The sequence below is a fragment of the Lutra lutra genome, chromosome 4, assembly GCF_902655055.1.
Source record: "Lutra lutra chromosome 4, mLutLut1.2, whole genome shotgun sequence".
In the NCBI taxonomy this organism is placed as follows: domain Eukaryota; kingdom Metazoa; phylum Chordata; class Mammalia; order Carnivora; family Mustelidae; genus Lutra; species Lutra lutra.
The window spans coordinates 179,929,284-179,943,097 of record NC_062281.1 but is presented as its reverse complement, the minus strand read 5'-3'; the positions used below and the strand labels follow the sequence as shown (position 1 = coordinate 179,943,097).

Here is a 13,814-nt window from a genome sequence, read left to right as displayed (position 1 = left end):
GTTTGGAAAGTTGGAAGGACAGTGCAAGGCAGTTCTGCTTTGGGAGCTAGGCCCCAAAGCTGGTTCTGTCAGCTGGGAGGGGGCCCAGAGAAGGGACATGGGGAAGGGACTAGGGTGCTACCTTATCCCTGTCCTGGGCCCTGGGATGTGTGGGAGTCACCGCCCATCCTCCGGCCTCCAGATTCTGACTCCATCACTCTTTTCTTGACTGTGTGACCTGTGCCACCTCCCCTTTCTGGGCCTCAGTTTCTTCAGCTGTCAAGTGGAATAGGGCCAGCTGCCCTGCCTGCATCCAGTGCTGTTTCTTCTGCCTTGAAGTCTCATGCGCTGGAGAACGGATCACTAGGGACACTCCCATGACTTGTCTGAGAGACCACACAGCCAGTGGGCAGGAGCCTGTGTCCAGGGGCCAAAGCTGAGCTCCAGTCCTTGCTGTGCCTTTTTTTGAAAGCTGTGGGACCCTGGCCAAGTGATCAGACTTCTCTGAGCTTCATTTTCTTTCCACATTTAAACTGAGGATTCATTGTGTCCTTGTGAGGATTAAGTGAGGGCTCGCCATATTGTTCAGTGAGTGGTGGCCGTCCCACGGTTTGCTCACTGTCCATCCAGTAGCTCGGCATGAGGAGTCCTGGACTTACTAGTCCCCTTACCATCACTGGCACCGCTCTTACTCCTTCTGCTACTACTGTGTCTGGGAGACCCTCTAAGTCCCAATCCCGCTAAAAATGCAAACCTCCACCCAAAAGTGATGAGGGCCCAGGCATAGCTGGCTAACTTAGGGATTCTCTCTGGGGTTTGGGCATATCTTCTTCCCAGGCTGGACCTCAGTTTTCCTATCTGTAACCCAGGGCACGACCATCAGTCTGCCCTGCCAGACTGAAGCATGGTTCTGTGGGGAGAGGATAAAAATCCCTGCTGGGAATTAGACTCTATTCCTAAAAGCCTCCTTCCCAGCATGTCCCCAGATCCCTTTCCTCCTGACTCTCCTTCTGGTCTCCTGTGGTTCCAGCTGACTGCAAAGAAAACTTCAACACCGTGCAGCACATTGAGGAGGTAGCCTACAATGCCCTGTCCTTCGTGTGGAATGTCAACGAGGAGGCCAAGGTCAGTGCATGGCCGTGGCAGGGCTGGGTACCTCAGAAGTCCCCAGGTAGGGAACTAGAATTGTGGTAGCTGCTCTGATGAGAGCACCTGTGGAGGAGGCAGGATACAGAGTGGAAGAGAAGCGCAGGCTTCCAGAAAGGCTAGGCCTATGTCCCAGCCCTATGACCTTGGACCAGTGCCTTGCCTGTAAAGCTGGGATCCAATGATAGCACCAACTGAGAGGTTCACATGAGGATCACGTGTGATAAGTAAAGGGTAGAGGCCAGCCTGGCTCAGCAACAGGGGCTGTTGTGGTGAATCACACCCACCCATTCACCAGATGGGAAAACCGAGCCGCATGCGAGGTGACACAGCCAGCCACCCATGACGCCAGGTTTCCCGACTTGCAGGCCAGTCGGGTGCAGGAAGAATGCTTTGGGTTCTGCTAGAGGAGGCCGAAGTCCCAGTGACTTCACTTCTTATGTCCATAGAAAGGGAACAATAGTCTGCCTCCGGGGGTTGTGGTGAAGATTCCCTAGGATCAAGCATGTCTCAGAGACAGGCCCAGTGCCAGACCCATCCGAGAGGCCTGAAAGTGGAGCCTCTGGTGATTTTTTTCATCCCAGCCACTTAGTGCCCAAGGCCAACTTGCCGTGTGCCTCTGGGCCTCTCTGTGCCATGCTTGGCTTCCTGTTTGGAGAGCCAGCATTGTGGAAAGGGCACTGGTCTGAGAGCCGGGGCTGGGTGACCTTGGGCCTGTCCTTTGTCTCCTTGGGCCAGGCCCACCCTCTCAGACCAGGGTTGGGTCCAGCTCATGGCAAGGGCATTTCTGGCCTGGACAAGCTGGAGGGCTGGCCTCATGGGCCTGGGCGGCTGTGGCTGCCTGGAGAAAACAGAGCTGAAGGGGGGTCTGAAAACACAAAGGGAGGCACAAAAGTGAGGGATTATTAGTTTTCAAACAGATGCCAGGGGCTGGAGGAGGAGCTGGGGCCTCCAGGGCCGGCAGGCGGGGAAAGAGTTTCGTAGGAAGGGAGCGGTGGGTTTCGGTTGGGATTTTCTCACAGGCCCTGAAGCCCCCAGGCGTGGGTCTTTCTCAGGTGTGAGCTGGGTGGGAGCTGCATTAGGGCTGAGTTGGCTGAGGGGGAGGTATGTCTGGTATGTGTCTGGGGGCCTGGCCCCCACAGCCAAGGAGGGAAGGGGGTCCACAAAGGCCCCACACCCCACCCCTACCTGGGCAGGTCCAGGATCACTTCCAAGGGAAACGTCCCAAGGAACAGTGGCCAGTCTGGAATGGGGTCTGGCCCTGGCACCCCAGGGAGGAGTCAGTCAGGTAGGTAGACAGTCACCAGGCAAGCCTGCCAGGGAGTCTCTGGGCTGGGACTCACCCCACCATCGGCTGGGCCTCCTAGGCTTTGGGTTGAGACTCCAGTGGTCCCACTCACCACAACAGGTAACTGCATGCCAAGCCCACTAGGGGCTCCACATGCCCTCACAGCCACATGAAGTAGGTTTAATTATCCCCATTTTGCAGGTAAGAAAACTGAGGCTCTGTGAGGTTAGTGCACTTGTCTAAAGCCACATGGCCAGTGAGTGGCCGAGCCCAGCTTCCCAACCCCAGTCCCGGTGGCCCCATGTCCAGGCCCATTCTGCTGGCATGTGGAAACATCCGCAGTTCCCCTCTCTGCTCAGAGCCCCTGTTTCGTTGGCTGTAAAAGGCAGGGGATAGGTCCAGTGATGGCTGGAGCTGGTAGGCAAGGGCGCAGAGGGGCAGGGTCTCACCCCTGTGGCTCGAGGCCAGTGGGAAGGTGGTCTTCCGGACCCAGGGGGACCAGGCTATGGCCCTTCCATACCTCCTCACTCTGGGTGGCAGAACAATGAGGCTCTGGACTTTCATGAAAGCCCCCGAGGGACCCCCTCATCTCCTTCTCAGGGCCTTGATCCTTTGGGCTGCCCTGGGCAGTCTAGTGGGAGCTGCCTCGCCAACTGGGCCGCACCCACACCCCCGTGTCCCCTGGGGAAGGCTGGCGCGCCACCCCGAGCCCCAGTCTGGCCGTCGGTGGTGGTGATGGGCGCCTTCCATGGGCGCCACTCCCCAGGTGCACAGTAGGTTCAGTGAGCAGTGCTCGAGGGACAGCAGGGCTGGCGTAGGGCCCACTGTTTCTCCAGCTCCCCTGTCTGTCCCCCAGGTGTTCATTGGTGTCAACTGCCTCAGCACAGACTTCTCCTCGCAGAAGGGGGTAAAGGGTGTCCCTCTGAACCTGCAGATCGACACCTATGACTGCGGCTCAGGCACCGAGCGCCTGGTGCACCGAGCCATCTGCCAGATCAAGATCTTTTGTGACAAGGTGGCCGGAGTTGGGGGATCTGGGAGGGGGAAGGGCCAGCCCCCACCGGTGTGCCCTCCACAGTCATGTGGGGTGTGTCTGTCTCTCTCCGCTTCTTGTTCTCGGCCTGTCTCCCTCCTCTGTGGGCTTGTCATTGTCTGTCCTGGCCTCGAAGTATATTTTCCTCCCTTTCTCTGTGCTGCTGTCTCCCCTCTCTGTCTCTTTCTGAAGATCTCTTTCTAGATCTCTCTGAAGATCTCTCCATGTGTCTTTCTGTGTCTGTCTCTCTGTTTCTCTTTCTTCTCCTTGTCCCTCTTTCACTCCACTTTCCTCATGCTTCTCTGTCTGTTCCTCTCTCTCCACGTCTGTCTGTCTCTCATGGCCTGGACTGACTTCAGACAGGGCTGGGCTGGGCTGGGCCTGACGGGTTGGGCACTGCTACTTTCCCATTTTCTGGTCTCACTCTGGGAAGACAGCAGCTCTAGAAGTCTGGCAGCCCCAGAAGGCTGGCCCGTAGTTAAGATGCAAGACAGCCAGCCCCTCCCAAGACCCTTGGTGACCCCTCCCCTTCCCCTCTTCCCTGCAGGGAGCAGAAAGGAAAATGAGGGATGATGAGCGGAAGCAGTTCCGGAGGAAGGTCAAGTGCCCCGACTCCAGCAGCAGTGGTCAGTGGGGATGGGCCAGGGGCTGGGCTGGCCTGGGGCAAAGGGGAGATGGAGACTGGAGACTGGGGGTGTGAACGGAGGGGTCCCAGACACAGTGCTTTCCTTTTCCCATCAGGCATCAAGGGCTGCCTGCTGTCTGGCTTCAGGGGCAATGAGACCACATACCTGCGGCCTGAGGCTGACCTGGAGACCCCGCCCGTGCTGTTCATCCCCAACGTGCACTTCTCCGGCCTGCAGCGTCCTGGAGGGGTGAGGGTCTCTGGCCAGAGAGGGTTTCAGCCCCTGGCGGGGGCGGGGGTGAGGGGCAATCGTCTCAGATTGGTACGGAGCCCCTGCCACGCGGCCACAACAGGCCAGTTTAGACAAGCGTAGGTCTGGATATTTTTTACATCAAAATGAAGATACTCTTACTGAATCCCATGGGATTAAAGAACGGACACTTGTCCCTACAGCGTTAGTGACCTTTTCTACTGAAGAGAAAGTCAATTGAAGAAATGGACTTCATAACTGTCGAAATGTTCGTGCTTGGAACACTCATGGAGGTTTCTGGATTCTGAGCCCCAAATTAGATGGTGGCCGGCTCCCCATGGAGCAGACCCCAGTGGTCATGGCAAGGCTTGTGAGCGCTCACTATATGCCAGGCACTGCTCTCAAGGCCCCCCACGCACCACCTTCTTACCTCCTCCCTGCCTCCCTATCAGCCGGACACTGTCGTTCTTCCTGGATTCGTGGGGTGGACGTTGAGGCCCAGAGACCAAACCCCACAGCACGGGCAGAGCCAGGGTTTGGACCCAGGCACCTGGGCTTCAGAAGCCGAGCCCGCAAACTCTAGCTACAGCACCTCTCAGGCTGGGGAGCCATCCTTTGAGGTAGATACTGTTGTCCCCCGCATTTTCCAGAGAAGGCCACAGAGCATGTCAGTGGGGGAATCAGGATGGGTGAGCCTAGCTAGTGGTTTGCTTCCATATTAAACAATTTGATTTTCCTTCCATCAAGGATCCCTCCCCCACCGCCATGTAGGTGAGAACATTTGCAGAAATAGCTCTTGCTGTCCAAGATGCGTTCAGTGCACTGACTTCGAACTATAAGAGTTTATGAAACCGAAAGGGCAGCCAGTACTGATGTGGCCGGTGGCACATACTTAAAACCCTTCCTGTGTCCGCCATCCTCCCATCACTGCCCCCCGCCCCCGCCCCGGAAGCGGTTCTGTGACCCCATAGTCTGATGGCTGCATGACCCCAGTTCCTCTCCCTAGCCAGAGGCCCCAAGTCAGGAGATGGCCACTCTCTTGGGATTAAGGGCCCTGTAGCCAGGTTGACGGCTGCTCCATGGGGAAGAGAGGGGCCCTTTTCCCAGCTGCAGGGTGGTGTGCAGTCCTGGCCCTTCTGGGCGAGCTGGGGCTCAGGTGGGGCACATGGGGTCTGCCATATTTCTTCAACACCTCCTGTGTCCACCGAGTCCCCAACGTTCTCCCTGGGGTGGATGCTGCCTTTCGTCTCACGATTGCAGCTCACTTAAGAGGACTTAGTCTGAGCAGAATGAGTTGGAAAGACATTCCAACTGCATCTCCCCTCCCCCCACCTCCCCCCCCCATCAAAGATTGGGCCCCCTCCTCCCAGAAAGCCTCCAGCAGCGGAGGGCCCCTCTCATCTTCTTGCATGTGATGGAAAATGTCTTTCGTCTTCATTGCAGGCAGTGCCCTCGGCGGGTCAGAGCAGCTCCAACAGGTATGGAGAGAAATAGCGAGGGGCCTCCTCACCCCCTCCCCACCCCCGCCTGGCCTTCCACTGCTTGCGCTGGCCCCCACCCCGCCCCAAGCCACGGCCAGGGCACCGAGGAAGCAGCTGAGAGACTCTTCCCCCAGCCCCCAAGCTAGATTCACGCTCCTTTCTCACTGAAACTGCCCATGTTTTTATGGGTTTGTTTTATGTGAAAAGTTGGCGAATCTCTGGCGAGACACATGCTTGTAAAAAGCGAAAGAAGAAGCCTCCGAGATGGTAGAGCAGATGTGGGGAGCAAGGAGGGGACGCTGTGCCTCAGGACTGACCGGGGGGTCCACACCCCACCAAGACTCCAGGAGGCAAGGGAGGGGCCTGGTGACTTGTCCCCTCCTGACGTCCTTCTCTTTAGCCTAGAGGTCCGTCCGAGGGGGAGCATGGCCTCGCGGGCCCCAGGCAGGGATGAGAAGGTGGTGGGTGAAAGGGAAAGCTCGTTTGTTGTTGGTCTCCGTGTCCTGCCCCCATAAACAAGGGGTACCTTTCAGGAGGGGCTTCCATACCAAATTAGGTCACCTGCCCCCCCCACCACAGCCCCCACAGGGCAGGCAAGCAGGGGTTTTTGCTCTCCTTGACGGATGAGGAAGCCAAGGCTCAGAGAAGTGAAGTGACTTGGCCAAGCTCACACAGCGCTGGCCGGCTGGTCCCTCAGTGTGCTTTACTCCAAATCCCCTAGCCCTGCCCCCTCTCCCCACTGCCCATCCAAGTGGATTCTTTCAAAAAACCATCCTATTGATGGTGAAACAGTCGTCATTCCCCAAGGCCCCGCTGCACCCCACATGTGGCTCTGGAAGCTGTCCGCGTGATCTCCCGCAGCCTCACGACTTTATGAAGTCTTGTTGTCATTGTTTCGTCACCCCATTGGATAGATGGGGACTCTGAGGGACTAAGGGACGCCCCCGAGTCACCCAGCTAGTGAGTGGGATTTGAACCCAGGTTGTCCCAATTCTAGAACCGGTTGCTTTCACCGCCATCCCACGGCTTTGGGTCTGCCCTCATGGGATCTTCTGCACCTCTGGGGTCCCTTCAGACTCTGGGATCCCCCTGGGTTTCTCACAAGCCCCTCCCTTTCCCCTCTGTCCCCCTTCCCCCCAGGTTGCCTCTGAAACGCACCTGCTCACCCTTCGCTGAGGACTTTGAGCCTCTGCCCCCCAAAAAGGCCAAGGAAGACGATCTTCAGAGAGGTACCTTCACTCCTGGCCCATCCGTTGTCAGAGCCCACCACAGAGTCCCCAGCTCCCCATGAAACAGGCCCCAAAACCTCAAACACCTACCGGGGCCCAGGTAGCCAGGCAGCACCCATCCCAGCAGAGAAGGCGCAAGGGGCTGCCTTACTCCTCAGAGCTGGAGTTGGGCCAAGGCTTGAGGGTAGGGTGGGGGTCAGGGGGAAGCCCACGGTGCTTGGAGAGAGGTCCATGGAGCTGGAGGGCTTCTGCCTCCTCTGGCTTTGCTGGACATGGGCATCCTGCGGCAGCTGGCAAAGGCAACAAGCTCATAGTGTTGGGCAAGTGCCCGCCTTCTCTGCTGGGGCCGAGGGTGGGGGGTTGGAGAAGAGTTGGGTTTCCATGCCTGGCTTTCTGGCTTCAACAGCCTAAATCTGTGACTTCCTGGGAGAGGGGGACATGCCCAAACCTCTGGGAGGCTGAAGCTGATTATCAAGAAGAAACCAACCAGCAGCTAAGATCAAAAGCTTCTGGCAACCTTGAATTGAGCCTTGTACTACACTTTTTTTTTTGTTTTGTTTTTTGGTGTTTTTTTTGGGGGGGGGTTGCACTTGGTATTTAAAATGTCATGTCATTAATTCCCCAACAATTCTGTGAAATAGAGGGCAGAGCCACCTCCATTTCCCATTTGGATAAAGTAGGTTCAGTGATGGGAAAATATCTTCAAGGTCACCTAGCTGGCAGGTGGTAGAGCAGCGAGAGGGATTCCAGCCTGCCCAAATCAGCCCAGTCTGAGAGTGGGACCTCTAAAGCTGGGTGGTATTTCCCATCAGGGTACAGACCCTCAGCAGGAATTCACCCTTTCTGCAGACATCAGCCTTATGGTAAAAATAATATTTTGGGGGGCGCCTGGGTGGCTCAGTCTGTTAAACGTCTGCCTTCTGCTCAGGTCATGATCTCAAGGTCCTGGGATCGAGTCCCACATTGAACTGTCTGCTCAGTGGGGAGTCTGCTTCTCCCTCTCCCTCTGTGCTCTCTCTCTCTAATAAATTTAAAAAAAAAAAACTTAAAAAAATAATATTTTTGAAGATTCTCCCATCCCCTGAGGTATATTCCCAGGCTTGTTTGTCCTCCCCTTACCACTAAAACCCACCTCTTTGCCTCTCAGTTCTGTTGTACGTGCGGAGGGAGACTGAGGAAGTGTTTGATGCTCTCATGTTGAAGACCCCAGATCTGAAAGGACTGAGGAATGCGGTAAGAGGCTCTGGGAATCCCTGCCCCCAGCTCTGGCAAGACCCCCACTCTGTGTTCCTGTCCCCCACCCCTCATGCCACAGTTCTGATTTTGCACAGGCTCTGAGGAGGAATACGCTGGAACCCTGGCTTTCTGATGGTCCACCTGTCCCACCCCATTTAGGGGGGGGCCTCCAGGCCTGGCTGGTGGGGGTGTGCCTCTGTGATGTTATCTCCCAGCCATAACCCTGGCTCCACCCTGGGAGTCACACACACCATAAATCCTCCTTAATCTGATAGCTGCTGTCTGACAGGCCAGAGCTTTTTGTTGGCTTTGCAAACCTGTTTCTGTTTTAATGGGAATGAAACCCAAAAAGGCCAGGCCCCAGAGACACTCTTCTTTCTCTTCCAGGGGGGCCTCATTCCTGCAGCTTGTGGTTGGCTGGGGGGCCGTGAGGGGGGAGGTGGCAGCTAAAGGTGGTATCTCGGCAAGGAGACCTTCCCCAGCCCTCCCCCAAACTACCAAAGAGCGGGTAAAACAGCTTTGAATGAGACCCACAGCAACTCTGTGGCTCAGCGAAGGACTGAGCAAACATGAGCCTCCACCAGGGCCAGCTGGGCTTGAAGGCTGAGCTGGGCTCGAAGGCTGAACCACACAGGACAGCCAGAGGGTTCCAAGATGGCGGGCCAGGGAAGGGAGAGTGAACCGATAGTAACACCATTTACCTTTTACTGAAGACCCACTATGTGCCAGGCATTTTGTCAGGCATGCAGCGTTTGCTAGCTCACCAAATTCTCCTAACACCCCCCAAAAGTGGGTACTGTTATTATCTGTTCATTTTCATGAGGAAACAGCCTCCCCGCAGTCAGGCGACTTACCCAAGTGGCTAGAAGTGACAGAGCTGCAGTCCAGCCCAGGCTCTCTCCACTCTGCATTACCCTCCTGGTCCCTTTACAGATCGTCCTACCTGCTTGGTTGGCAGCAGCCCCAGAAGCTGGCCTCACGAAAGTCCATTAATGTTACCTGAACATTAACTCAGAGTCTTTTGGTTGGACCGTACCTAAAAGGGTCCCCATTTCATATTTGAGCTCTGTTCCCAGTAGCTCTTCCAAGTGGATACCCACTCTTGACTTGTATACTCTCAGGGATGGAGAGCTCACCGTCATACAGGGCAGCCTGTGCTGTCTTTGTGAGGCTTATGGTTAGGAAGTTCCTGAGTTCTTCTTTAGACTGAATTGAGATCTTTCTCCTGGTATCTTCCAGCCATATCGCCATCCACGTAAATAGTCTAAGAATTTTTCTGGCTCGGAGGGATCTCTGTCAGGACAGAGAATAACTGAGAAGCTGAATCTGATCCTCTTCCTAAAAGGCCCACAGAGGACCTCAGCCTGAAGCCCTTGGTCTGGGGCTCGCTGCTGCTTCAAGGCAGTTAACAGCAGACAGCAACCTCTGACTGAGCCTCTCACCAGGGTGAGACCCTGGGCTGGGTTCTTCACATCATCTTCTCAGTTCCCAAGCAGAACCACGCTGTGTGGACCTCCCATGCTCGCTCCCGTTTTATAAACGAGGAAGCTGGGGCTCAGCGACGTAAGGGGACTCGCTCAGAGTGTGCACTCCAGGTGGTAGAGCTGGGACCAGACCAAGCCTGTCAGCCCCAGAGGTAACTTCCGGCTGTCTGGGGAGAAGTGAGCTGGCTCTGGCGGCGTGAGCTCAGGCAGGCCACTCACAGGCCTCTGAGCCTCGGGCTCCCCATGCGCAGGATGAGCACTAATGTCCTGGGATGTGATAGGGCAGGAAACCTGGGACCTGGCTGGGCCTAGGGTGCGTGGTTTATCCTCATGGAGCCCGGCATCCTCACCCATCCAATGGGCTTCATCATGCCTGCCTCAAGAGGGACACTACCTGGGCGATCCCCCTCACGACAGGACAGGAGCCTCCCCAGAGGGCTCCCCCTCGAAAACAACAGTGACCATTTATGGAGGTCTTCCTCACTCCGGGAACCGCCTCCGGGAACCGCCCTGAGGGTTTCAAATGGGCCAGTTTGGTCCCTTCCTCTAGCATGACCGTCTTCGCCACTAGCTCACCCAGAGTCAGCAGCTGCTGAGTGGGGGGCCCTGGGCACTGGCTTTGGGCAGGGGCTGGGGGACCTAAGGGACACTCTTTGGGATATAGTACAGTCATGAAACGTGTAGTCTGTCAGGGGTTTGCTGTGATGCAGGAAGGCTTATAACATACGATGGGAAGTAAAAAGGTTATATAAAGCTATCCATGTGGAAGATAAAAAATCTACACCGTGGACAAAAGATGGGAAAGGGTGCACCCACATGTTTGTCTCTGAGAAACAGGATTATGGACAATTGTAACCTTCTTCTTCGCATTTTTCCACAGTAGGGATGTATATTACTTTTATAACCAGGAAATAGAAGTCAGAGTATAAAAGGCTGGAAAGGATCCAGTTTGGGCAGCAGATAACAAACCCCCTACTGCTCTCTTCCAGATCTCTGAGAAGTATGGCTTCCCTGAAGAGAACATTTACAAAGTCTACAAGAAATGTAAGCGGGGGTAAGTGCTCAGAACAGCTCTCCCTCCCGTGACCCCCTCGTGGACCCTTTCCCTCTGAAATGTTGGCTCAGGGAACTCCCAATGTGTTGGCTTTGTGGAGAGTTCAAGGACTGTGGAGTTGGGCCGAAAGCCCCCAGTCAGGCAAGGCCACTTGTAGAGACCAGACACTGACCAGCACCAGGAAGGAAAGAAGAGGCAGACAGAGGGAAGGGTCTTTGAGGAGACCACAGGTGGAGGCCAGTGCAGGCCCAGAGATCAGAAGAGCCAGACCCAAGTCCAAGGCCATGGGATAGCCAAGTCATTTGATCATAATGCTGGCGTTAGTGACTACCATTCCCTCGTCTGCCTACCGTGTGGCAGATGTGGGACTACACATATCCCACTTAACTCTCACAGCCGCGCTATTAGGTAGACACCATGACTCACACTTCACAGATAGGGAAACTGAGGCTCAGAGGTGCTAAGCAATATTCAGGAGCAGGAACAGCGGAGGAAAGGCAAGGAGGCCGAAGGGCCCAGTAGTGCCGCTGCTACTTGAGTCAGGGGCCCAAGGAGGGAGTGGCTGGGGATGAGTCTGGAAAGGGAGTGGTGACTGGTGCGGTGACCAGGTGTGGTTTTGAGGGAACCCCCCCCTTCCCCCCCGGGGATGCTCCACAGGCCTCCACCTCCAGGTCTGGATGAGGCAGGAGGGAGCAAAGCTTTACCTTCCAGAGGGCGGGGCAATGTAGCACCTACTGTGGGTGGCTGGGGATTAGTGCTCAACACCACCACAGCACCCTTGGCTACCTGTCCAGGAGAGCCCTTGGTGGGGGAGGGGGAGATGGAGGGTCACGTGGTGACTGCTTCTCCTCCCCCAGATTTTTGTCCCCTGGTCAGAGCCAGTGAACTGGACCCTCACAGCCCTTGCTGAGTTCCTGCACCAGCCCAGCATGGGGCCTCTAGGCCAGTGAGGAATTGTTTGCACCATTCGCTGCCCAGAGGATGTATTCCCAGGCCCCTGCCTGCAGCTCAGACCCCGTCCTCCTGCTCACGACAGTGTAACTCTGGCTACACTTACTGTGTCCCCAGGAAGGTGCTTGGGCACCGCCCCGTGGCTGCTGTCTGTGGGCTTTACTTCTCAGAAGGCTTTGCAGAGGCAGGCAGGCTTTGTACCCAGGCAGCGGCCCCATCCAGGCAGGCCCAGGGGCTGGCCTCCCACCCTCCCTCCTCCTTGGTTCCCACCCAGCCTCCCACAGAAGGGCAGGGGGGAGGGGAGCTGTCTTGCAGCCCCTGGGAAAGGACCTGTTAGGTTTTGGTTGTATGAGTATCTAGGGTTTTGTGTGTTTTTTCCTTCCAAGTTTCGGTTTCAAACTGGGGCTCACACGCTCTCTGGAGCGGAATCCTCCTCGCAGAGGGCAGGCTCTGCTTTGCCCGGACAAGCCCAGCCCCACTTCCCCTTCGATGCCCGTGCTCGCGCCCCTGGCTGCAGCCCCACCTGTAGCCGGCCTCCCTCGGGTCCCACCGCAGTCTGGGCCGAGGGGCTAGGAAATAGGTGTGTGTGTGTGTTATTTGGGGTCAGGGAAATCCTACAAGGATGCCTGGGCCCCACTGGCAGAATCTTTCCCTTAAGCCCCAGCCAGCTACTTAATTCCAAATTTTAATAGCTCCCATGTGGGGAGCACCTTCTGTGTGCTAGGCACTGGGCTGAATAACTCCCCAGCATCATCTAATTGACCTTTTGAGTTTAGTATGAAGTTCTGTATTTCTAGAGATGAGGAAACTGACGTTCAGGGAGTCCCGGGGTCCCAGTGAGTAACTAGCAACCTGTCTAAAGCCTGTGCAGGCACCCACTGTTTTATCTTGCCTCCTGCTTTTTCCTCTAACCGCTAAGCAATGTGCAAATAAAGGCCGTGGCCAGGCCTTTCATTTGCTTGGCCCCATGGCCCAGGGCGTCGCTCAACCACCCTTCAGAGGCCCCCTACACCCCATATATACCCCCAACCACAAAGACCTCAGGCCTAGGGTCATCTGAGATGCTTAAATGAGAAGAGTCTTTAGAAAAAACCTTTTGGGAAAGGAGAGGCCAAGGTCATCTGCCGCCTCCCTCAGCATCAGACTCTATTCCAATCAGCAGCCTCGTTTATTTTCACAGAACCCTCTTGAAAGTCCTGTGGACAAAGGTAGATACAATCAGCTTTACAAGCACCACTGAATGCTTGAAAGATGAACAAATACATTGTTTGGCTGGTAGCCGGCCAAGGGTTTCCGGCAAACCAGGACAGAAGACAGAAGTTGGCAAGGGACAAGAGGCCCCTGTTCTGGGGCAGCGGTTCCCAGCAAGCCCAGCTGCTAGGGCTCAGTTGTCACTGCCCTCGAGGAGGAAGGGTCTGGGGTCTTGTCTGGGGTGCCTTGTGTGGAGGTGTGCCCTCTGGGCCCGCTGGGAGCTCTGCTGAGCGTGGGTGGAGGCGCCTTCAAGTTCACGCAGGCAAGGCACTGGGTGCTCAGCACCCAGAAGCACCCCGGAAATATCACTATCAGAAACCCACACACACCTGGGCCGCTGACCCAGCACACCCCTCTGGCCCAGCCTGCAGCCCCCAGACAGAGATCCCTCTGTGAGATGAAGGAATGGTTGATGGGATCTGAGAAAGTGGGAACCTGTAATTAGACCCCGGCAGTCAGCACCCCGGCCTGGGAGCCTGAAACCAGCCCTGCTTCCAGAAAGTAGCCATGTCTGGCTGTAGCGGCTCAGAGGCCAGGATGTAGGCCAGAGGTTTAGGCTCACTGCTTCAGCAAGGTCTCCTTCCTCCGGACCTGGGGGATGGCAGGGACAGGGCTACTGCCTCCTGTGGGCGTGGGATGGGGGAGTCCCCTGGAAAATAGGAGCAGTAGTCAGGAGCAGTAGTCTGAGACCTGTCAGGAGCAGTAGTCTGAGACCTGTAGCCCCCCACTCCTGGCCCACCTGAAACTTAACTCTGAACTCTCATCTGAACTCTTCCCCAGGCCTGGATTTTGCCTTTCTCATATACG

The 13,814-nt window shown here is 56.1% G+C and overlaps 1 protein-coding gene and 1 long non-coding RNA gene across 2 annotated transcripts in view; one reads left to right on the top strand and one right to left on the bottom strand.

The window, feature by feature from the left end:
- GRHL3 (grainyhead like transcription factor 3) overlaps window positions 1-13,814 on the top strand; it is a 34,549-nt gene that overhangs the window by 18,853 nt on the left and 1,882 nt on the right. The window contains exons 8-15 of the mRNA XM_047728400.1: window positions 1,010-1,104; window positions 3,270-3,428; window positions 3,994-4,072; window positions 4,188-4,321; window positions 5,765-5,799; window positions 6,943-7,031; window positions 8,179-8,264; window positions 10,741-10,805. Of these exons, the coding sequence (XP_047584356.1) occupies window positions 1,010-1,104; window positions 3,270-3,428; window positions 3,994-4,072; window positions 4,188-4,321; window positions 5,765-5,799; window positions 6,943-7,031; window positions 8,179-8,264; window positions 10,741-10,805 (742 nt within the window). The remainder of the gene's footprint in view (window positions 1-1,009; window positions 1,105-3,269; window positions 3,429-3,993; window positions 4,073-4,187; window positions 4,322-5,764; window positions 5,800-6,942; window positions 7,032-8,178; window positions 8,265-10,740; window positions 10,806-13,814) is intronic.
- On the bottom strand, window positions 10,604-13,653 carry LOC125099046 (uncharacterized). The gene is made up of 3 exons (XR_007127014.1): window positions 13,570-13,653; window positions 12,850-12,952; window positions 10,604-10,784 (listed from the first exon to the last, which is right to left on the bottom strand). It is a non-coding gene; the product is annotated as an uncharacterized LOC125099046 (long non-coding RNA).